This window comes from Megalops cyprinoides, chromosome 24 (genome assembly GCF_013368585.1).
Source record: "Megalops cyprinoides isolate fMegCyp1 chromosome 24, fMegCyp1.pri, whole genome shotgun sequence".
Classification (NCBI taxonomy): domain Eukaryota; kingdom Metazoa; phylum Chordata; class Actinopteri; order Elopiformes; family Megalopidae; genus Megalops; species Megalops cyprinoides.
This window is the reverse complement of record NC_050606.1, coordinates 7,068,958-7,093,451: the sequence shown is the minus strand read 5'-3', so window position 1 is coordinate 7,093,451 and position 24,494 is coordinate 7,068,958. Positions and strand designations below refer to the sequence as shown.

At 43.6% G+C, this 24,494-nt stretch overlaps 2 protein-coding genes across 2 annotated transcripts in view; both read left to right on the top strand.

Moving 5' to 3' along the window:
- LOC118771428 (laminin subunit alpha-3-like) overlaps window positions 1-2,201 on the top strand; it is an 83,999-nt gene extending 81,798 nt beyond the window's left edge. The window contains exons 76-78 of the mRNA XM_036519418.1: window positions 252-345; window positions 1,044-1,163; window positions 1,633-2,201. Coding sequence (XP_036375311.1) covers window positions 252-345; window positions 1,044-1,163; window positions 1,633-1,778 — 360 coding nt within the window. The 3' untranslated portion in view covers window positions 1,779-2,201. The remainder of the gene's footprint in view (window positions 1-251; window positions 346-1,043; window positions 1,164-1,632) is intronic.
- Window positions 2,202-3,586: 1,385 nt separating this feature from the next.
- LOC118771202 (tetratricopeptide repeat protein 39C-like) lies at window positions 3,587-24,279 on the top strand. The gene is made up of 15 exons (XM_036519112.1): window positions 3,587-4,476; window positions 11,420-11,468; window positions 14,905-15,045; window positions 16,054-16,168; window positions 16,595-16,952; window positions 18,498-18,666; window positions 18,884-18,977; window positions 19,674-19,781; window positions 20,657-20,766; window positions 21,474-21,597; window positions 21,943-22,040; window positions 22,175-22,279; window positions 23,024-23,062; window positions 23,374-23,565; window positions 24,012-24,279. The coding sequence occupies exons 1-14, from the start codon at window positions 4,337-4,339 to the stop codon at window positions 23,461-23,463; spliced, it is 1,740 nt and encodes a 579-aa protein (XP_036375005.1). The 5' UTR covers window positions 3,587-4,336; the 3' UTR covers window positions 23,464-23,565; window positions 24,012-24,279.
- The last annotated feature ends 215 nt before the right edge of the window (window positions 24,280-24,494 follow it).

Here is a 24,494-nt window from a genome sequence, read left to right as displayed (position 1 = left end):
AACTGATTATTAAACTAAATCCTACGGTGCCTGCAAAGAACAGTGGTGGTAGCTGGTGTCCTGGCCAAATTCCCAAACATACGCTCCTCATATGGCTGCCTAGTGCACCTAAGGGCAACCTGAGGAAAGCAACCAATCAGCATCATCCCCGGCACGGTCACGATGGTGGTCTATTACGAGTAATGCACCTTCCAAAACCAGTGTCTGAAAGTGCAACGCTGTTGGTGATGGTGTGGAATGGTGTCTCACAGGTGGTGGTCCAGGTGAACAATGGAGCAGGTGTATTCAGCGTGTCTGTGGCTCCGCAGCAGACACTGTGTGACGGCATGTTCCACCGAGTGGCAGGTACAATGCAGCTCCCAACACACTCCCGTCAGTCCACCTTTGCTCTCTGCTGGGTCTCTGTGGGCTCTCTCTGAAAGATTGAACGAGAGACACTCTCCCTGGCACAAAGTCTTTTGTAGGATCTGTGTAAGGTGAAGACACAAAAGTTCTCCTCTATAGGATCTCTGAAACATAAAGGCACAGACTCTCTCTATATGATCTATGAAAGATAAAGTGTCAAACTCACTCTATATAGGGCTCTGTGAAAAATGGAAGAACAGACTCACCCTCTTGAAAGTATTTGAAAGACAGAGATAAAAGACCCCTGATTTGTCCTGTGAAATATGACAGTACAGACTCTGTACTGGGTTTGTGAAAGACTGATGTACAGCCTCGCTGGCCACTATGTCTGAGAAGGAGGTACAGACTGATTTAGATCATTCAGCTTTTTTCCTGTGATGGTTAGAAATATGTCACATTCTGAAGTCACCGTATCAGTGGGGACGAAGAGACGTGCAAATTCTGCAGGCTCGGCGAAGACTGATTCTGCTACCATTTCCTGACCAAAGTTTAGATTCCCCAAAACGGTTATTTTTTATGTTGTCCAGTTTGTGCTGCACTTCAGTTCTCAGAGGCCTGGGGTTATGCATTTAGTGAGCTTTCCTTTAGCGGTGAAGCAAGCCGTGACGTTTAAAAAAATGTCTCCTTTGTTTTCTCAGTCATCAAGCGGAACAATGTCGTTCAGCTGGACGTTGACGCGGAGGAGCAGTACAAAGTGGGACCGTCCTCCGCCGTCTCCACCAGGACCAGGGATCCTCTCTATGTCGGAGGCATTCCAGGTGAAGGTCATTTTCAGCATGACCCACGGTCACCATGGTTCATGGTGTTGTTCCTGCCCCAGCGCTTATGAGGAATATGTGCATGGAAAACCATATGCAAGTCCAGACCCTTATGAAAAAAGTTAACTGTATTAAAATATTTTTAAAAAATGCATTTAAAATATGGGTTATGATATGCTGTGTTTATTTGAAAATGTATCCACATTTTGTTGTTATGCTATGCAAGCGTGTAGGATTATTACAAAATTATATTAATCAAAGTCACCATTTGCATATCTTGCAGTGTATGCTGTTTATGTTGATGCCTTAAAATTATACACCTTACATTCTGGGTTTCATATTTTCCCAGACATTGATGTATTCTTTTTGCTTGAGAGCAGCGACATTTTTCATCCATTGGTTGATATGCCTGGCCGTCATTTCTGAAAGGTTTTCTATGTCGTATCTCTCCCTTTATTCTCTTTTACAGAAACCTCACAGCACACGCAACCGCCCGTCAGGACGTCTTTCGTCGGCTGCCTGCAGAACGTTCGGATCAACGGAAACGTCGTCTCCTTCGATAAAGTCGCTCGCGTGGTCGGACCCGTTAACCTTAGAGAGTGCCCCGCCAGCTGAGAGCACGCTGCTGTCAGGGAAGGACTCACCACTAAGTGCAATCAATCATGCGGATACGAGGAGTATATTGTATCGAAACGAATGGTTTCCCAATTAACGAGCATATCTCTGTTTTATCGACATTTGCAATGTAAAGAACTGTCAGGAATTTCCATTTAGACGTGTCTATATTTTTTTTGTAATTTATTTTAAGATGAATTGATGTACTCCCCTCGTCCTTATGTTGAACATATTGTAATCTTGTAATGTGTGCTATTTTTTTTCCCACGGTCTCTTTTTATTTGTGTCAGTTTTTATCGCGCTCCATAAATGCAATGAATGGATCACAGCCCTGTCACGTGAAGATGTATTGACTAGTTCGCGATTCGTCGGGGCCTGCGGAGCAAAATAACTATGTGCACTTTGTTAAATGCCATTTAAAAGTCTGGTCATGTAAATATTGTTAAGATGACAAGTAAAATTGTCGTTTACTCTTTCCATGTAAGTTTGTTTCTTTATCTCTTGAAATTCTGGGCCTCTGTCCCATTGCACATCTGAATCAAAAAAGTGCCAAATGTGAGATGAATTAGTGCTATTAAAAGTTAGTGTTTTGGGAACTATGACTATGAGAAAGAAAAAAAACAAAACATTTCAGACATGTATTGACTCTGCTTAATACTTGTGCCAAATGTCAGGGAAATGTGGCTGTGTGGTCAAGAAATGCATATGGAAGACATATAAAAGAAAGAAGAAACAGGAGCAAAACAATTACTCAAAAAATTGTAAAATACTTTGTCTTCTTTACAATAAAAAAGAAAAATATATATCTTTTTCACCGGAGGGCAAATATCAGGTTGTTTCTGTCATTTGTCCTCTTTGTACATACGTATTACATTTTATTTTAATACATTATATTTAAATATTTTGATGTCATGAAGGACCACAAAGGACAGTTTCTTCTTGTTTTACACTAATAGTAGTGAAAAATTCCAGATAACGAACACCGGATCCAGCAAACTAGTTACTTGCCTGCTAACAGTATTGCAGCTTTGTAACAATCAGATCTTTGCTTGTTCAGCCAATGAAAACAAGGGCTCATTAACGTTTATTAACTCCCCGGCCCCCCGGCTTCCGTTCCACGGTGTAAAACAGCGGCAATGTCTAATAAAATTTGTTACTTTGAATGATTTTTGTATTATGATATTTAACAGACAGACATACATAAAATATATACTGACGGAGATAACAACCTTATAAAACATCTGCTGTACGGTGAATTAAATCTGACGATTGACCTTTAAGTACTGCGCAGTAAGCACGTGTACAGTATGCATGCTATATCGCCCTGCATATAAACCTGCCACTAGATTTCAGAATCCAAGTTTTGTGCTAAATTAAAAAAAAAAAACAGGAACAAATCTAAAATGCGCAGTTTTACTCGTGTCAGATGTGCCATTTAGTTTTTCGGCTTCACTTGATTGTTTATTTGCGTACGCACAAACGAGCAGTGTAAATAAGTAATACGGGAATTTGATGACATAACGACCGGCATGTGCACTATTTTGCATCTTTCTGTCAACGCAGTTGAGACTAGAGTTGAATAAAAATGCAACGTAAGATTTAACCCTACAAAGCATACCGTCACAGCATAAATTCCGCAAATTCACACCACGTCGCCCATTTCGACCATGAATAATACGGATTCGTGGAATCGCCAAAGAGTGAAAAGGCGCCTTAAAAAAAATGATAGTCAATTGTTTCGGCAGGAACATAAATCAGTACAGTGCGCAGGCGAGTCGGTTTGCAGTCAATTGGAGTATTTCTGCAGATTGCGTGCTGCCGAGCGCTCACCGTCTGCCCATTGGCCAGCAGCTGTGTCGTTAAGGGTGGAGGCCGTCGCTGTCGCCAGCGCTGCACTTCTCCTGCACAGTTACATCTTGAATCGAAGACAGGGATGAAAAATAAGTGAACGGAGGAGGAGCATTCGGACCGATCGAGGTGGTAGAATTATTGCACAAAACTATGGAAATCTCCCCGTCAAATTATTAAACGGCACCGGATTCTTATCTTCTGTTGCACTCCACAGGATGCCACACAGGCGATGGCAAAGAAAGCAAAGGCCAGGACTGGATTTTTGTGGAATTATCTGATATTTACGTGAGATAATCGCATGACTATCAGTTCAAATACGGTATTGATAGTGGGGGGAAAAACAACGTCGCAGCTAAATTTTGCTGAGTTATGTGCAATCAGCTTGTAGCTTGTTAAAATTAATATGGGGGTAGCGTGCGAAAGGGGGTTTCTCAGAAATCTATAGGACTGGAGAATTGTTACATCGCGTTTGGGGTAGTATTGACTATGCTAAAGGGATACAGTGAACATAACCCAAGGTTTTTTGAAGGAACTATCGTAGGCTGCTGAGTTACAATAAAACGCGCAAGAAGGCTAGAAGCGCGACGTTCTTCGCAGTTTGAGAGGGTCAGTTAGCGAAACGCCGTTTTGATACGAGACCGGTGCGAAACGAATTGTGGTATTTGTTTGTTCATTTTCTCATATTCTGAGAGTGATTTTTGTCAGCAATGGCGGGTCCCGAGCAGAATCATCAGCAAGTCGACGAAAGAGATGATCGGTTAGATGATGCGGAGCTGGCTCTCCAGGGTATTAATATGCTTCTCAACAACGGCTTCAGAGAGAGCGACGAGCTCTTCAAAAGATACAGGTAAGGATGCCTTTGTTAGGGTGCCACAGTGCACTGTCCGCGATGCCTTTGTCGCTCCATTTAATAGGTTTGAACAGATAGTTTGCAATGACAATGAAGCCTCATAACGACAATTGCTATGAATATAGTTATCTTGCCAGTTACTATATTGCTGCTTAACGCTACTTGAATATTTCTGAACAGCTGTACAGTAAAGGTAACATAAAACGAAAAATAGTGAGATTCTGAGCTGTTTTTCTTATCTGCATTTTAAACGAAGTACGTGCCACATCTAATTTTAAATAATCTAACACCGTTAGATACATTATATACATTATTTGTACAATGCACACCAAGTGTTAACTTTGAAGGAGGTGTTTCGGCTGACCGTTTTCAAACTAGAGAGATCGCCTCAATGCATTTTCAAACAGTCGGTCACAGCTGGTGCATACATGCGTGCAGTTTTAAACAGCTTAGTACTTTGTAGCTGTACAAAATTGCGTGATTGGTAAGCACTCGAGCGCGAAAAATAAAACAGAAGTAATAATCAGTGAGAAAATGGCACTGATTAGCCCTGGACGTCGGTCGCATACGGGTAGTTTTGAGCGCGTGCTCTGCAGTCAGGGGTATAGGTCACCGGAACGCCCAGCTGGGGTGAGAGCATACATCCCAAAGGAACACACGCCGCTTTACGATTGCGGTGCTAATGTATAGAATCCGGAGCCACGGTCTGCAAGCGGGCCAGCGGCAAGAGGTCCACTCTGGTATGTCACGTATCGAGTTAATGGTCGAGTTACTTAGAGCTGGGGGGTCTAGAGTTGGTGCAGCTCAACGCCGAAAGCCATTATCAGATGAATCAAGGCAACATTTCAGCGTTGTGGGTAGCAGTAGTGTCTTTAGTGTTTTTAGATAGAAGGCCTGATTTTAATCAAACTGATCGAGCCAGACCTGTATAAGCAACTTTGAATGTTATCTGTTTGCAGAGTGTACACGTTTGTGATTATAGCGGATTTTCCCATAACAGCGAGTGCGTTTCCATTGTGTTGATAATATTACGGTGCAACAATGTAAAAATGCAATGCAAATTGTGAGAATGCTGCACTATCGGAGTGATGTTGTAGATGATAGCCTGGTTGGCCTGCCTGTTTACCCAGCTAACCTACGATAATAATGCTGTCAACTAGATTTGAATGGGTTGATCAAACACATACAGATATGAAGAATCTGCAGGAGCAGGATCAAGTCCTTGGAACATGACCTGTTTTTTTTCTTCTCCATGTGAAAGTGGTGTTATTATACAGTACATCCAAGCAGTCTGTGAGTTGTAAGACTCAAGTAACATGGCCACTGTGCAGATCTGTTGCTTGAACAATGACTGCATCTTCCCTTTTGGGCTGATGAACTGTTTCTGTTCAGTTATTGGCTTTCCACTGTGTGCAAAAAGCATCCTGTAGGTCAGCATCATGGTGTTGTTTAGAGGAAATTGTCTCACTGTGATAAGTGCTTCAGAGGAAGAAAACATGAAAGGACACAGTCTCGCCACACGGCTTGTTCTCTTGCCCTTACACCACTCAACATCTCTCACGAATAAATTACAGGTGAGTCTTGGTTATCCCTTGGTTATCCTTGCATTTACACCCACCATGTACCCAGAATCCACTGCGGTCTCCAGTGGCCATTGCGGAGTTTGCCAAGTAATGTTTCCGTGCGGCTGCCCTGAGACAGGGGTTGCATTTTAGGGCGTCATGCTCCACTTGCCTTTACGGGACCTGGATTGGCTGCAGGGGGTACAGTGAGCAGGATGAGGTGGTCACGTGATTTTAACATCAGTGAGTCTGAGGAGCGTGACCCCCTACAAAGCACCCATTGCCCTGTCCCCCACCTGGGGCTGCCCTGTGCTGTAATTCTTTACTTTTATCACCAAGGAAGGACTGCAATTCCCCCCAAAACAAGAGCAATGTTTCTGTCTTATTTCTTATTTATTGCTCTTAAAACATCTGCTACAGCACAGAAGGAGCTTTGGGTCTCCCCTGTAAATGGAGACTGAAGAACGCTATGGTACTATTCCCTCCTTTATTTGTCAGCAGTTGTTTACAATCAGCGATTTCTGAAGAATCTTGGCCCAGGTTCAATAGCATTGTATCATGCTTTCTACATACTGTCAATTAATGGGTTTGAGCAGGGGTTTTTCTGTGTCTAGACACAACTGTTTTCTTTCATTTTAGTGTCCTCCAAAGTCACGCTGTTTAAGCTGAGAAAAATTGGATGAAGCTTGGCTAGATTAATTTCTCAGTTTTAAGGGCAAGGTAAATGCTTGCACACCGGTTGTCTGAATTTTTCATGTTTGGTTCGATTTTTCCTGTATTTTGCTTTGTAGTTTAGAGATGTTGTATCTGTATTTGCTGTGCAGAACAGTGACTTTCTGTTGAGGAACAGGGATTTTGCCAGCTCCACCTTTGCTGTCACCTCTTTTCCACTTACTGCTTTTTATGTAGTTTTATTTGAATAGATGTCACATCATTTAAATGACAGGGAGAAATATTTGTCTGTCCACTCTTTTCCCCTCCTCTCTCCCTGTCAGTTTCTTTTTTCTTTTTAAACAATGAAATTATTTCTGCGAAACGGTTTTCGCGTGACTGCAAAATGGCCAGCCCTTGGCCCTCTCTCTGATGCTGATGGATCTGGGTGGAATTTGAATATTCCAACACCAGCCCCCGCCCACGCAGGTATGCCTTCTGCACAAGGTGTCCCCGCATATTGATGTGTTTATCTGTTTGTTGCCGTGGGTTCAGCGGAGCGGAGTGAGGGTTCCATATGGCGGGGCCAGTATGGTACACTGATTATGAGACGCGCGGCACGGTGTCGTGGGAAGGCTGTCTGCCGAAGCATGGAGATGTGCCAGAGCGCTTACTCAGCGCCTGATTATTAATGGCATGTTCCTTTTGCGTTCTGTGTGTTTTGGTTGTGTCATATCTGAAAACCGAGTTAGATTGCTGCAGTGGTGTGAGGTAGAGCCAGATTCAGGATGATTTTGGTAAGAGCTCACCGTTGGCGGCATATCCCACCTTGTTGTGGCCGTCTGTCCTTTTTGAAAGAGTTGAGAGGTGTGGAGCATTTTTTTCTAATTGAGGTTGATGTCTGTGTGTGTGTGTGTGTGTGTGTGTGTTTGTGTGTGTGTTTGTGTTTGTGTGTGTATGATTGTGTGCGTGCCTGTGTATTTTAGATTAAAATAATACAATCAAATATTCATATTTTAGAGAATAGCCTTTCAGGGAAAGAGATTTCTCAGATCTCGTTCATTCAGGGACAATGAAAAGAAGGCAGTAATTTGGGTCTCAGATCCATCCAGATGAAAGCAGACAACACAATGCTTCTTAATTATAGCTCTGAGCACCAGCCAGCAGCTGCACGCATACAACTAGTGATTCCCTGCCTGTCCTGTGTCTGATCCACCATTATGCTGCCAGCACGTGTACACCTCTGGAGCTGCGTCTCTCACATGTCATCATGCTCTTCCTGAGCCTGTGATGTAGCTCTCTCCAGATGTACACAATGACCCCAATAGGGCTTAATGGACAGTGCTTTGTAGGGTCGCTGCAACAAGGGACAATTGCACCGTCTCCCAGCACAGTAACAGCACAGGTGTCTGCGTCAGTGTGCGTTTGAGTACTTTGTGTCAATATTTAACATTTATCCACCGGCCTTTGTGAAAACTCCGTAAGGAGGGGCACCTTTTGTGTACACTGCCTTGTTTGTATGCGTGTGAGAGAGGGAGGGGGAGAGAGAGAGAGAGTGTGTGTGTGTGTGTGTGTGTGTGTGTGTGTGTGTGTGTGTGAGTGAGAGAGACTCGGGCCAACAGAGTGTGTGCAAGCTTGGCTCCAGGCCGCAGTGCAGGAACTGGGATCGATGAATCATCTTCCAGCTCTGCCTGTGAGAGAGGTCAGTGCCCCAGAACCCAGGAGAAACCAGCAGTGCATTCTGGGTGTCCACCTTGCGGCAGCACCAGCATCCTGTGACAATAGAGTATTACCTGTGTAAACATTGAAATAACTTGGGTTGTGATGCAAAGGGGCACTTCCTTATGTGCTTGTGCAGGAAAAGGATTTTCATAGCATGCTTAAATATTTACGCAATTGTCAACACAGCAGACCCGCAAGCCACCCAATGGAATCTCCACTGTTCTTTATTGGGTTAGCGTAGCGGTGCGTCCCCTCAGAATTCTGCTGTCACAACCATGGCCGCGTGACATAGGATAATCTCCCGCTGATGTGTTTTGCTGATGGATTTATACTGCGGTCTCTGTCTGTAAGAGTGGAGTTATTTGTGAAGTGGTTTTGTTGAGGATACCGGCACTGTGGCTGCAAATGTGATTTGTTTCCCAGGGTTATTTTAGCTTTGAAAAATTAATCTGTTTCAGTTCCAGACTGTTGTGACCTTTGAGGGAGATTTGTGCTGTGCTGTCCTGACTCTGATACTGTGTACCATCACTATTTTGAAGGGGAACGTGCTTTTATACCTAAAGGCTCTTTGAAAGTCATTATTATAAATTATATTTTAAATTAATGGAGCAATTTTTTAAAGTCAGGGCTGTAGAATAACATTGCATGGCTTAGATTTGCGTCAGGAGATGGTTTTATCCAGAGCGAAGCTTACAATGTTTATGTTACCCGTGCCACTTTGGAATCGAACTAGCAATTCGGGGGTTACAAGCCCTGCTGCTTACCGCTGTGCTACAATGCTGGCATTTCTAATGGGTGGAGACTTAGTTCTCTTAGCTCACAGGTTTTGATGAATTTTTCATGAATTTAGCACATGAATTGTATTCATTTGAAAAACATGTCCCGAAGAAGAGCCAGTGTTTGAGCATACAAAAGAGTATACAAAAGAAGTAAACCTCTCACACAGGGGCTGTTAAAGTTGTATTGGCTTGGAGTACAAGGGGACCATTCAGATTCGTGCAGTGGCAGGCTACAGAAACAGCGCTGAAGACCACAGGCAGTGTGTTCCAGCAGCCGTGAAACAGCTAAGGAGACCTAAAGCTATTACGTATGCATTAGAGCGTTTCAGCAGCGTCCATTATTCCCTCGTTATATTCTTGTCAGGGTTTCTGACAGATTCATTTTGTTCCCCCCTCCCCTTCAGTTGTGTAGCACATTTAGCCTGATAAACCCATCATCTCCAATTTTTTTCATGCTGAAGCCATTAGCCAACCGGAGAACGCGCTCCTTCTGTTGTTATGACTGTGTGCTAATTCTGTCTCTCTCCAGTTGCTCCAAGTTCCAAGGAACCTTAGTGGGAGCCTGTTGGGGGATCAGATTAGTGCCCCTCCCCAAAATGATGGCATTGTGAACCTGTCGCTGTAAAGGAGATGGTCATTGGGTCATTGCAGTCAAGGCCTGGCCATACCTGGGATCCACCAGTCAGTGTTTTTCATCCGCAGAGTCATTTCAAAAGTACAGTGTCGTTTTTTGAATAGAACAAATGAAATGTTTAAACTTCTCCATAGTGTTGGGCTGTAGTGTAGTCAGTTTAGTCAGATTATTTTTCTGTCTACTTCAGAATGCAGAACACCAGGTGTACAGTTGGTAACGACCCATATGGATGTATTAATAATCATGACATCTCACAAGTGCACTTAAGCTTCCCTCCTGACATTGTAAATGTCACAGCATTACTAATTGCATGGAGGGGGGGGTAGCATCCTGTGGCCTGGCTGTATTTATGGCAACAGAAGGAGAAGCTTCTTGCTGCACTAAATTTAGCTCATGGATAATCATGCCCCTCCCACAGTGGTGGATGGTAAACTGTACCTCTCTGGGGGGCTAATGACCTTGCGTTCTTTCAAAGCGATTGTTGCTCTAACTGGCATAGGTACAAATGCATGAGTCCTTATTAAATCCATGTGTCTTTTAGGTCAAGGTGTGAAATCTGTGACTTCAGTGGTAATTGAATTGAATTGACTTGTAGTTCTTTGGCCCATAAACTGCAGTTTGGCTGGGATTGCTGCAGAGCTTGAAGTTGCAGGCTGACGCAATCTGAAATATGATACCCACTGATGAAATCCAGTTTCAGTTTTGATAGGTAGAGTCAAGTTTTGATTGGCAGAGTCAAGGCCTGTTGCTCTATGTTAGTATTATTATGTTAAGCGTTTGAATGCTAAAGTATGAACAGCTGGAGGGATAAAAAGCTGGGTAGCAAGGGGCATGATGAAGTCATCTCTTTCTCTATCCCTGTCTGTTGCTTTATCACTCAGATATTCCTATTTCATTGTCTCTCTCTCTCCCTCACACACACACACACACACACACACACACACACACACACACACACATATTCTTTGTTGTACCACTGTCAGTAGTTTGCAGAAACAGAGGGATCTGAATCAAAGCAGTTCTGAAACGGACGAAGCAGGCAGCATAATATGTGTATTCCACTCCCACCTTAGGCACCAGGTTTCACGAGCTGACGTAACAGCGATGCTTTTCTGTTGCATTATCCGCAGCCAGAACCGTGGCACATAACGCCAAACCGGACCCAGGCCTCTGGCCAGAGCAAGATGACTGCCTGGCCTTGGTCTGCAGTCCAAGGGTGAAGCTTTCCTGCGGAAATAAGCTAGCGTTGATATTACTTTTATATGTCACTGATTGCGTGCTTTGATTAACGATGCTGGTGTGCAGTCTCCCTCATGCCCCGGGTTTGAACACTGATGGTGACATAAGCAGTGTAGTTGGCTGACTTTGCCCACAGCTTGCTTTTAAGCTGAAGTTTGATCACACTGGAAAGACAGTGGAAAACTATAGTGACCCAGAGCTAAACAGCTCAGCCTGGTTTCAGCAGCACAGTGGAAAAAGGGGAGTCCGTGTACCCAATGCCAAGGCTCAAAGTGGCCCAGAGGTGTTCTGCTCGCATCCCTCAGCTCTCCTTTACCACTCTCTCACTCTTTCTCTCTCTCTCCCTCCTTCAGGAACCACAGCCCTCTGATGAGCTTTGGAGCCAGTTTTGTCAGTTTCCTGGTGAGTCGAGGAGACCCTCTGCAGCTGTTACTACCCTGATTCTGCCCGATCCGCTACGCCCTGAGTGAGGTTTGGCATAGCGTTGCATGGTGGAGTTCTTATACTGAAAGCCATGCATAGGTGCATTGGTTCCCGTCAACAGAGAATGTCTATCTGATAACAGGAACTGCCAAACCATGTCAGCACGACTCATTCAACCCATTCAGCACCTTTTGCCAAAGTTTTTATTGGCCAAAGTAAACTGAGCAATGAAGTTGGTGGCAACACTTTTCATGTTTGCAACACTTCACTGCTGCCTTTCCCCTTACTTGTTTATTGTGGGTTTAAGGGATACCTTTTGGTCTCTTGATTCCTTGTGGCCTAGCACCCAACAGTCTGTGCCTTTGTTTGTTCGAGCGTCACTGGATTCATGGGCACATGGTCTTTCTCAATCTACAATGGAAGTCAGGGCCTCTTATGGTATCCAAGTACTACACGCCTTTATCACTGTTACCCTTATTTGCTGGCCACAATTTCAGAAACTTGCACGGTGGTTTTGTCTTGTTAAACATGCAGAGGTTGCAGGGAGGTTTTGGATTTGGGTGGAGGCTGTGCATTTCCTCGGACTGGTGGCAGAAATAGACCACTGTCACTACGCATCACGTCAGGACTAGTGTAGTGTGCCACGCAAAGGGGTCACATGAGATCACTCACAAGCCTCAAGATTGAAATCTTGGTTTAACCAGTCCTTGAAACAAACATGTTTGGACATCACTGGTTTTATGTCCTTGACTGCGTAACAGAATAGACATTTGGTTGGAATGACTGTCATCAAGGTTTGACTGTATAAAATTGTGCATATATAAGGCAATCCATTACAAATAGAGGTACACTATTTGGACAAAAGTATTCAGACACCTGACCATTACATTGTAATGACATTGTATTCAAATACACATACTTTAATATGGAGTTGGTCCCCCTTTTGCAGCTATAACAACTTCCACTCTTCTTGGAAGGCTTTCCACAAGATTTTGGAGTGTTTCTGTGGCAATTTGTGCCCATTCATTCTGTAGAGCATTTATGAGGTCAGGCACTGATGTTGGATGAGAAGGCCTGGCTCGCAATCTCCGTTCCAGTTCATCGACACCAGGATGTGTGAGGGTTGGGCTTGATGGGGTTGAGGTCAGGGCTCTGTGCAGGCCAGTCAAGTTCTTCCACACCGAACTCATCACACCATGTCTTTATAGTCCTTGCTTTGTGCACTGGGGCACAGTCATGTTGGAATAGAAAAGGGCCTTCCCCAAACTGTTGCCACAAAATTGGAAGCATCACATTGTCCAAAATGTCTTGGTATGCTGAAGCATTAAGATTGCCCTTCACTGGAGATAAGGGGCCTAGCCCAAACACTGAAAAACAGGTGTGGCCAAATACTTTTGTCCATATAGTGTATGCAACCTTTAACCTTTGTCACCATTAAGAACCGTAGATATAGAAGTATTGTTAGTATGCCTCCCTTGATATTCATTAATGTGCAGGTTAAAGGTGGGTCTGACCACCATGTGCAAATTTATATTCTTGGAAAACATTGGCCAAATGGAGTCAGTTTAACTTAATCCCCTTGATTGTTGTAGTAAAGGGAGCATTTATCGGGCTCTGTACAAATAACCACATGTGCTCCTTCCTTAGCTTTGAGTAACAGATTGAAGCGACTGGTCCCTTTTTTGGAGCTCATACAACTTCGGGAGTACAGCAGTACTCTCCGTCCCTCTCCTTGGACTGTTCTGGGATCAGTGGAGCCTTCGCTCCTTGGCGGGAACCAATGACGGGCATGTGCTGCTGTGTATGACAAGGCCGAATCACTAATTCATTAATCATGAATAATTGAAGGTCATGAAATTAGTCCAGCCATTTTATCCACTGTGGTGGGATTAGTTAGGCCACATAATTTTATGAATTAGGGTGCCTGTGCGGTTTAATTTGTCAGCATGGTCACACTGAATAATGTGTTCTAGGAGCGTGCATATTATAATCATTATTGCGTTAGTATGTTAATGTACAACACGATTACAGTGTTGAGAAGATGATAAATGCATTTGCGTATTCATCGTCAAAAAGAATGTAGATTTATTCTTTGAGTAATAGAAATCCTGTGGTTTTCCATACCAAGTCCTTTTAAATAAGGACCATTTACTTAATTAGATTAGATTAGATTAGATTAGATTCAACTTTATTGTCATTACACATGTAACAAGTACAAGGCAACGAAATGCAGTTAGCATCTAACCAGAAGTGCAGTAAGCAGCAAGTGCAGAGGATATATTACAGTTATATGAGAATATATTACAGCTGTATGTAGATGTGCTAAATGTGTGTATAATGTAGATGTGCTAAACTGCAGACAACTAAATATTCTCCCTGGATTTTATTTTCTGACCCTTACAATGTTGTATATTAATTATTTACATGCAGTATATGCGTAAATACATTTAATGATAATTAGGCTGAGTAAAAATAGTAATAGTAGGCTGAACGAGCGATACTAGAGTGATAGATGACTTGATTAATCAATGAATTGACATAATGGATTAAATGGCATGGATGCCAGTGTAGAAATACTAATTGTGTCTCCAAGAAGTTTCTTTTGTCTATATGTTAATAGCCATACACCTGACTGAATGAAAAATTAAATAACTGCAAGTGTTGAAGCTACCTTCAGATGTAATTAATTAGTTAATTACTCTGACAGTCATGCTTTTTACAAATGGGATGACTAATTGAGAAGATCATTGAACTGAGGTTGAAGTCAATATTACTGTTCCTCGTGACTTGTATTGAGTATTAGACTGCTACGCTATTTTGGTAAGCACGGCGTGTTCAGTGCTATATTAGATTAACTGACTAACAGTACAGATTGGGAACTGCAGGAGGTGAAATTTACTGAATAACATTTCTGTTTTCACTTCTGCTCCCAGCAAAGTGAAGCCTATTACAATAATGCTTTCAAACGCCTACCCACTCCAGATATTGTGTGTAGATTGTTTGACACTCTCTTGTTCTGTAACCTGTGTAATGTCGATGTTGTATTGTTTGAAAGTTTAATTCACGCAAATGTCATTTGTTTTTTAAATTCTGAAACATGTTGATATTCATTGGGGAAGCCGGTCATTGGGGAATGTGAGCTGTTGTACTGTGCTACCCTGTGGTTGAGCTGTGCTGAGAACCTTATGACGACTGAGGTGCTGCTTTTCAAATCACTGATGACTGAAATGAACTGCATTGAGGTGCACAATGAAATGCATTGTTTGTGTTTCTGTAAAGTGATTTTTATTTTCAGAATTCCATAATGACTGAAATTTTCTGTATGTGTCTGCAGAATGGCACAACTGAAATTTAATGTGTTTCTGTTTGCGGATCACCATGACTAAAATTAGCCTTTTTTTTTTTTTTTTTGCAGAACGCCATGATGACGTTTGAAGAGGAGAAGATGCAGACGGCCTGTGAGGACCTGCGGGCTACGGAGAAGCTGTGTGAGAGTGACAACGTCGGGGTCAACACTGGGGTCATCGAGACTATCAAGAACAAGATCAAGAGGAGTGTGAGTGGAGAGGGTTGTGATGGAGTTGGGAATGTCTCACAGAGATGGCGAAACATTCATTTTAGAGACAAGAGTTTACTTCTGCACCTAACAGTGTAGTAACAGTCCTTTAAATGACACTGGAGGTGTTTCTGTCTGAGAGTAAAAACCCAGAGACAGCATTTGGTGCGCAGAAAATCTTGACTTTCTGTTCGCTTGGCATGTTCAGTTGATTGCTTCAGCTGTGAATTAATTTCAGACATTTACTGACCTTTTCCAAAAGGCAAAATTAATTCACTTCACTCAATCTGATACACAGGCAATTCAGAAAAGTCCAACTGAACTATTTTTTAAACCTTCAGTGTCCTTTATATTACATTAGTAATGCCAGTTTGAGGAGGGATACTTCTCATTCCCCCTTTGAGCTAAGGTAGCAGTGCGGTATTTTCTCATTTTCTGCTTCACAGCTGTGATGTGAGGTTATCTAACTGACAAACTGGGAGTGACAGTAATGTACCTGATGTCCAGCACTGCTGGCTTTGAAATGCTGCCTGATAGAAGCTGTGACAGACACTGTAATAAAAATGGAGGAGCATTTCCACATTTTAGGATAACAGAAAAGACATCAAAACTATGAAATAACACAAATGGAATTATGCAGTGGCCAAAATTTTTAGGTATTTTAGATTCTTTTAGATTATATTTTAGATTCTTCAAAGTAGGCAAAAAAGATTAATTTTTTTTTTTTTTTTGGAACGAAATTCATTCATAGGCATCAACTTCACTATTTATATTTGTCTAAGAAACAAATTTCAGGCATTTAAGCATAAGTCTGTAGATCAAAATGTCTTTGAATACATGTTTACCACTATCTTAATCAGGTGTGTCCACACTCCTAGTATAGAAGTATTGACTAGTACTGTACATCTGTTTCGCTGTCCCTGTCATTGTCCGTCAAGCTTCCTGTCTGTCCGTCCGCCTTCCTATCACAATCAGTACCCAGAATGCAGTGTGTTTGTGCCCCTCTAGATGGACCCGCAGAGGTCGGAGGCGGTGGTGGTGGATCGGCTACAGAGGCAGATCATCGTGGCTGACTGCCAGGTCTACCTCGCTGTGCTCTCCTTCGTCAAACAGGAACTCTCAGGTCTGTCTCTGCTCTGACTTCCTGCTTTTCCGTACCGCACGTCACCGTTTTGACTCTCTGCAGAAGCTGTTGGTGTGCTGATTGGTGGAAACATCATTGTGGTACTGTTTGCACATTTCAAAAACAGGTGCTTCATGGTAGTTTCTAACCAGAATGTGAAGATATTATCAACCATGGCTTTTTTTTGTAAAAGAGCCCACAGTTTTGTTGTGGAGACCAAGCAAGCAATTGTATTACTAATAAGAAACGTCATTGTCTGCAAGAGTTCATCCAAACAGATCAATGTGTCTTTAGTGAGCATATGCGAGGGTCAAATGTATTTTGTATGCCACACGTTTCATGCACTTCCTGGTGTCAGAGCATGTCAGAACTGTAGGTCAGACCTCTTGGTGTTACCTGTCTGACATCCTTCTCACCCCTTCCCAGCATACATCAAAGGGGGCTGGATCCTCCGCAGGGCCTGGAAGATGTACAACAAGTGCTACAGCGACATCAGCCTGCTGCAGGAGGCGTGTCAGAGGAGGCGGTCCCAGGAGGCCCCGCCCTCGGACCAGGCCAATGACAACGCGCCGCCACTGCGGGGTGTGGCCACGGCCGAGGCACTGGGCCGGCTCAAGGGCTCAGTCAGCTTCGGCTACGGCCTCTTCCACCTGTGCATCTCCATGGTGCCGCCGCACCTGCTGAAGATCGTCAACCTGCTGGGTTTCCCCGGCAACCGGCACCAGGGGCTGGCTTCTCTCGCGTACGCGAGTGAAAGTAAGGACATGAAGGCCCCTCTTGCTACGTGAGTAGGTGTATCGCATCACTTCGTGTGAAGGAGAGCTCTGTGGTGGGCTGTTGTGGTGGTGTGCTGTGACTGGTGTTGCCTTTGTGTTCGTGTCATCCTTGTGTTTAGACCAACAGGCAGCTGTTTACATTTCAGAGCATTATTGGTGGAGACTTGACCCTTGACCCTTGGTTGGGTCTTACTTAATGATTTTAGAATGCCAGCCCTGCTACACCAGGAAACTACAGCATAATGTTATGGTTTTATGCTAGGTGTAGGCCAACAGACAACACGCCCACTTCCACCCCTCAACTGAAGGAATTTGCCAGGAAGGCAGTAATTGGCCATCATCAGCCATGGGGCAGAAACTCGTGACTCACTCAGAGCAGATGATCTTGTCCTTGGACAGTCCAGCGTCTTTGTGCGAGAATGCTAGGGAGCAAGCGCCTTTAGCAGAATTTCCTTTTTACGTTTGCAGTAGACTTGCCATAGTGCTGTAGACTCAAAAGGGCTGTGACACCAGGTATCGTCTGGACAGCATTAAAACTCAATTCTTAGCTGACTTTAATATGAAAATTGTGAAGAGTCCATAAGCAGGGTCGAGTTTAGGGGCTCACTGAGTGCGTATCTGCAGTAAAGGCCAGGGTACTGTTCCTTATCTTCAGTAGATGACATCCCTGACTATAGAAGGGGCCATCTAGAGGCTGAGCTCAGTCACCATTATGTCATGCAGAGCTACTTATCGCTAACTAGTGCTTCTTATTTCATATTAGCTTCCGCCAGTTTCTGACATTTAAATGATTATGGTCTTCTGTTTTATTTAATATGTAATTTTTATGAACTTGACATCAATTGGCATGTGTTCTGGACAGTGTGCTGTTAGGTATAGTACTCTGTTAGAGGGTTATGATTCTAAACGTAGCTCTGTGTAGTGATGAATGTTGTCCATGTGCGGTCATGTGCCCTGCCCGTCACCCCCACCCCCCGAGGGGGGGAGCTCAGCCCCCTCAGTGTGCCGGCAGTGACTGTACCTGTGATTTTGTCTCCCTTTCTGGCACCTTTATTTCTTCTCCCCATCTACTGTATCTTTCTCTGTCGCCACCTTTCTCCTTCTCCTCTCACCACCTTCTCCCTCCTCCCTTTCTTGTTTCCACCCTTGCTCACTCCCTCCTTTCTCTCTCTGACCCCTCTTTCTCTTTATTTATCTCTGTTGCCCTTCTCCAACATATTGTCTCTGCCTTTTTTCCCAACCCTTGCTTGTCCTTTATCCTCTATCCTATTTTTCCTTTCCTATCTTTCCCTCCCTTTCTCCATCTCTCTCTCTCTCTCTCTCTCTCTCTCTCTCTCTCTCTCTCTACTGTTGGATTTAAATGCTAAATTGGTTTAGTATTTGGTATGTCTTGTAATACACACACAGAGCAAGAAAATGCATTTAGCAAAACTGGTTTCATAGTTTGTTCTTTTCCTCTCTCTCTCTCTCTCTCTCTGTCTCTCTCTCTGTCTCTCTCTCTGTCTCTCTCTCTCGTCTCTCTCTCTCTCTCTCTCTCTCTCTCTGTCCGTCAGATTGGCTCTGCTGTGGTACCACACAGTGGTGCAGCCCTTCTTTGCGCTGGACGGCTCGGACACTCAGACGGGCCTGCTGGAGGCCAAGGCCATCCTCCGGCAGAAGGCGGCGGTTTACCCGAACTCCTCCCTCTTCATGTTCTTCAGAGGCAGGGTCCAGAGGCTGGAGGTGTGTGGCCAATCAGAACGCGCAAAGACTGGCACGGAGTTCCAGTTTACAGAACAACATGTCACTAGTCATTCATTAGCGACAACAATTAATACTGTTTTTTTGAGTTGTTGGGTTTTCCAATAGTCAGTCTCTTTTCACTGTATCTTCTACCACTAAGGAGCAGTATGCAGTCATGTTGATGGCATTTCTTTCTTCTTCCTCTGTGGTGTCTTAGTGTCAGATAAACAGTGCCTTGGCTTCTTTCAATGATGCACTAGAGCTGGCTACAGACCAAAGGGAAATCCAGCACGTGTGCCTGTATGAAATCGGTATGGGCCTTTTTCCACTTCACTTTCCCAATGTTGCAATGCTGGTGCACAGTTGGTATGTTAGTATTTTGAGTAAAAAATTTGCGAAACACAAATTTTAACCAGACAGCCAGTATATTTCAACCAGACAGCCAGGTTATGTTTCGAGGATATGTAGCCCTGGTCCTGGAGGTTTTGCAGGCTTTCTTTACAGCACACTGCTAAACCTACTGACTCAACTACATGCTCTCTGTGTTGGGCCATTTGAACTTCTCTTTGCTGTACAGAAATCGGTAGGCTTGTATTTGTCCTAAACCGGATTTTAGTAGCCCTACTGTAGAGTTTGATACATGCTTATGAAATGTACTTAGGGTCTGTGTTATTTGAAATATGTTGTGCTATACAGAATATGTAGCCTCACACATTTGTCGCTGCTGGGGACGGTAATGTAGCTTAGTGGTTAAAGAGCTGGACTCATAACCGAAAGGTTGCCAGTTTGATTCCCGGTTCGATGCCCTGCTAGGGCACTGCTGTTGTACCCTTGGGCAAAGTACTTAACCCGCAGTTGCCTCAGTAAATATCCAGCTGCATGAATGGATGTAAATAAGCACTAATGGTTGTAAATGTAAAAACACTGTAACTGCCAATGTAAATGCCAATAATGTAATGTAGTGCTGTTGGGATTTCTGAGTTATCCTGGCTTTCTGTCGGCCTCAGGGTGGTGCAGCATGATCGAGATGAACTTCAGCGACGCGTACAAGTCCTTCGAGCGGCTGAAGAACGAGTCACGCTGGTCCCAGTGCTATTACGCCTATCTGACTGGAGGTCGGTGTCACCTCTCTGCAGCGGTGACCTCTCTCTCTGACCTGCCAGCGTCAGTGGGAGTTTCAGTGCAAATTAAAACCAGAAACGGATTCAGATGGGAGACAGATTAAATATGCCCCTGACTCAGTCTCAGTATATTTACACTGTTTCAACTTACTTTTCCTTGCTTAAATCAATGTAGCTGAAGTAGTATCAGCAGTACAGAATATATGCCCCGCCTCATCAATTCCTGATATAAATTTGATTTATCTCAGTTTCTGTTAGTGAGTCAGTTACTATAAATTATGCAGTGGTATTGAAATAATGCAATAATGCTGGTCTTCCTCCTATATGGTGCCTAGGGTTACTGGGATCATATTTGATCAGCATCTAACTGGCTCCTGGAGTATCTCTGGATCTGTTACTATACTATAGGTGATGCTAGACTGGGCCTCTGGAGTACGTGTTGCTGTTTTGATAAAGCATTTGATCTTAAATTGTCTGGTGCTTCACAGTCTGTGGAATGTTTTCTAAATTAAGCAACAGAGTTGGGGGTCAGCTTCTTTTCAGTTCAGTCAGGTTTATAAATAAACTGAAATTTAATACATTAATTGACAGTTTTTTTCATAGAAAATGGGAGGCAATTTTAAATTTATTGAATTCAGTTCTGTTTCATTTCAGTTCCTTCCCTGAATTGTGTGCCATATTGTAATTACTAAGTACTAATTATACCATCAAAACAGTGACAGCTGGTCGGAACAGAATTGTTTGGAACTTCTCCAATAATCAGGCTCTCTCTAGGTCAGCTTGAATAAGCAAATGTGTTTTACACTCTTGTACTTGAAAATGTCAGTATGTTTGACACCCATTAATCTGCACTCGTTTTGCCCTTGCAGTGTGTCAGGGAGCTGCAGGTGATCTGGAAGGAGCGACCAGTGTCTTCAAGGACGTCCAGAAACTGTTTAAAAGGAAGAACAATCAGATTGAACAGTTCTCCTTGAGGAGGGTGGGTTAATCTCTGCACTGGTGGTACATAATTCCCTTAATATAAGTCAGTAAGTAAGTAATATAGTTAGTTAATATAGTAATATTAGTAAGTAATATAAGTTAATATTAGTATAATTTAGTGATAAATAAAATGCAGTTCTCCTATTTTGTAAGCTTAAAGTCGTAACTGCATACTACTGTTATAAGTAACGGTGATGAACCAGTCAGTTGGAGGAACACCCAAAACTTTCAGGAATTTAAGATTCTGTAAAGCACAGTAAAGTTGACTGCACCTTCAGAACAATCCAGGGAAATTCCATGACAAGGGGAAGGTGCTGCAGGCTGTTGCAGAAGGACTCTGAGATTTTGTCGCTGATACCGTGTTTACACAGCCTACAGTGTTTAGAATGTTAGTTCTGTTAATGAAATAAGCGGTACCTATTGAAAACGGGCAAAATAGAGCTTGAATTGCCATAAATGTCCACCAGGTGGCATGCTTTTTCTATTTTACTCCAGCACGCTACAGTATTTTTCATCCATTGCCTGCTTTGTCTCCTGTGCTGTGTGTGTGCGTGCATGTGTGTGTGCGTGCGTGTGCGTGTGTGTGTGCGTGCGTGCGTGCGTGCGTGCGTGTGTGCGTGCGTGTGTGCGTGCGTGTGTGTGTGCGTGCGTGTGTGTGTGCGTGCGTGTGTGTGTGCGCGTGTGTGCGTGTGCGTGTGTCTGCAGGCAGAGAAGTTGAGGAAGATGAGCCCTTCCAGAGAGCTGTGTGTCTTGGCAGCCATTGAGGTTCTGTACCTGTGGAAAGCCCTGTCCAACTGTTCCACCTCCAAACTGCAGCTCATGAGTCAAGGTGGGCAGAAGGTGGCCCTGTGTGTGGTTTGCCCCATATGCAGCATGTGAGATATGCAGATATCCTGATACTGTAGATAACCTGCAGTACCAGTCATGGATGCTTTACGTCTCTCACTGAACACCTTGATCTTGAGAAGACAGACAAATTGTGATATTAGTTTTAGAAAAGTAAAGATACTGCCAAGCTGACTCAGTGTTACTTTACGTGAATTTATTCAGGAAATATTCAGTTGTAAAATGGATGATGTCTCATTTCTGAATATCTAAATTGAAGCCTTGTAAGTGGCCGTCTGTTGGATGGGTAAAACATTGATTAAACATTCTCTCAACATTCTCCCTGTAGTCCTAAAATCAGTGGACGACACGTCATGCGCGGGTTTGAAAAACCTGCTTCTCGGCGCCATTCATAAATGCCTCGGAAACACAAAAGACGCCATTCAGGTAATCAAGCTTTTCGATGACTACAGCACAGGGAGAGTATCCCGATGTTCAGCACTGTTGAGGAAATACTCGGGCCACCTGTGTCTGCAGTCTGCGCTCACGCAGACGTTTCTGACCGGCTCTCTCCCTCTCAGTCTTTCCAGCTGGCTGCCAGGGACGAGGTGGGCCGGCAGAACAACTCCTACATCCAGCCGTACTCCTGCTACGAGCTGGGCTGCATCCTGCTGGACAAGCCAGAGGTGAGGAAGCATCTCTGTGCCAGCTGTGTGTGTGTGTTTGTGTGTGTGTGTGTGTGTGTGTGTGTGTGTGTGTGTGGTTGGTGTGTGGTTGGTGTGTGGTGTGTGTGAGCGCGTGTGCGTTTGTGTGTGTGTATGTGGTTGATGTGGTTGGTGTGTGGTGTGTGCGTGTGTGTGTGTGTGTGTGGTTGATGTGGTTGGTGTGTGGTGTGTGTGTGTGGTTGATGTGGTTGGTGTGTGGTGTGTGTGTTTGTGCGTGTGTGTATGTGGTTGGTGTGTGGTGTGTGTGTGTGTGTGTGTGTGTGTGTGTGTGTGTGTGTGTGTGTGTGTGTGTGTGTGGTTGGTGTGTGTGTGTGTGTGTGTGTGTGTGTGTGTGTGTGTGTGTGTGTGGTTGGTGTGGTTGGTGTGTGTGTGTGTGTGTGTGTGTGTTTGTGATTATTTGCATGGCGAGAATCTATCATGAAGTGAGCAGAAGGATGGAGCGTAGGAGCAGAGCTGGAATATTGCGTGTGTTTGGTTATGTGTACGTGAGAGGGAGAGAGTGAGAGAGAACATTACTAAAACGTACAGTCAGTTCATGCGGCTCCCATATTCAAATGGAAAATATTTATTTGTGTGAACGTTTCCTCCCTTGGCAGTTTTATTGTTCATTATTGACTGTCATTCATACAAATGCATTTGGCAGGTGCACAAGAAGCCTCTTGTAATAAAGAGTAAATATGACTGCCTCTCTTTTCCCTCCCCCAGGCTGTGGGACGAGGCCGAGCATTGCTACTCCAGGCCAAGGTAAAGTGTTGCAATGCAGTTCCTATGTGATGACTACGACCACTGCATGGATATCTTACTTTGAATACTTTGATACGAACCATTGTAGTATAACAATACAAAACAGTACAGTTCTCTATCTGAACATATTTTTTGACAGAGAATAATCCAGCATATTCATGCAAAACACTGTTTTTTTTCCAGTGTTGAATGTACTGCTGTTGTGCATTATAGAGTACTATAATATAATATATACACATAATATGTGTGTTCATGTTCAGAACTGCAGATGTCACCGTGTCTCTGATTGGTTGTGTGTGTTTGATTGACAGGAGGATTACGCCGGCTACGACTTTGAGAACAGACTGCACGTGCGCATACACTCGGCCCTCGCCTCCATCAGAGAGGTGGTCCCTCAGTGACCCCGCCCCTCACTCCTCTTTGCACCGCCCCCTGCCAGCTCTGCAGTTTGAGGGCTTTTTTTCCATAGGATATCCACAGCAGAATCATGAATAATGCAGCAGGTAAGAAGTGGGAAGGAACAAAAAAAAAAAAAAAAAAAAAACATTTCCATGTTGGGCAATCCTGGTGCAACCTCAGCTGTCTACCTGATCCTCTATCCTTGTGGACTGTGGGTCTGCTGCTAAGAGAATCGTCCGAAATGGGAAAAAAAAAAACGTAATGTTGAAGGAACCTTCCCTGGCCATCCTGTGCAAAAATAATAAGTTAAAAATATAATGTAATTGCGTGTATCAGCACCATCACACATGCATCTTGGATTTATTTACAAAACCTGCCTGCACAGCATCAAGACACCTTTCTGCGTCATTTCATAGCTCACCCCATAGATGTTTCATGTGTACGAATAAGACAGCAGTCATTTTAGCATTTGGCGACGGAGAGATGAAGTGTTGTAGTTGTGGTAACACATTGATATGTAAGCAAATCTCTGTGCTTTGTTTAATTTCAGCTGCGTATCCTGTTTGCCAGTCAGTAGGCTCAAGTCAGAAGTTGTGTTGCATTTCAAGTGACAGAGAGCACCTTTTTTGCGTATCCTTTCCCTGGATACCAAGGGATACATTAGGAATGGTAGTAATGTAGAACTTGACTACTCTAATTGACCAGAGCAAAGGCACAGCTCCACGTGGGGACAAAAAAGTGTGTAAGTTATTTTGTACATGCGTTTCCAGATATGTTTGCTATTGAATCAGCTTGTATTTTCTGTGATAAAAATGAACTGTGAATCACATCTTAACGGAGGGGAAAAGGCCAGGTGGAGGGAGGAGGGAGTTTGTTGACTTTACAAATATGATGATTGTTGTGTGAGAATTCTATCCATGGCCAACATGGATACTAGAGATGCACTGTACTGGACCAAATATAAGGCAGTTCTTAAGGTAACTCTCCTTTTCAAAGAAGAGAATTCAGAGTCAAATCAGAAGAGTAATAGTGT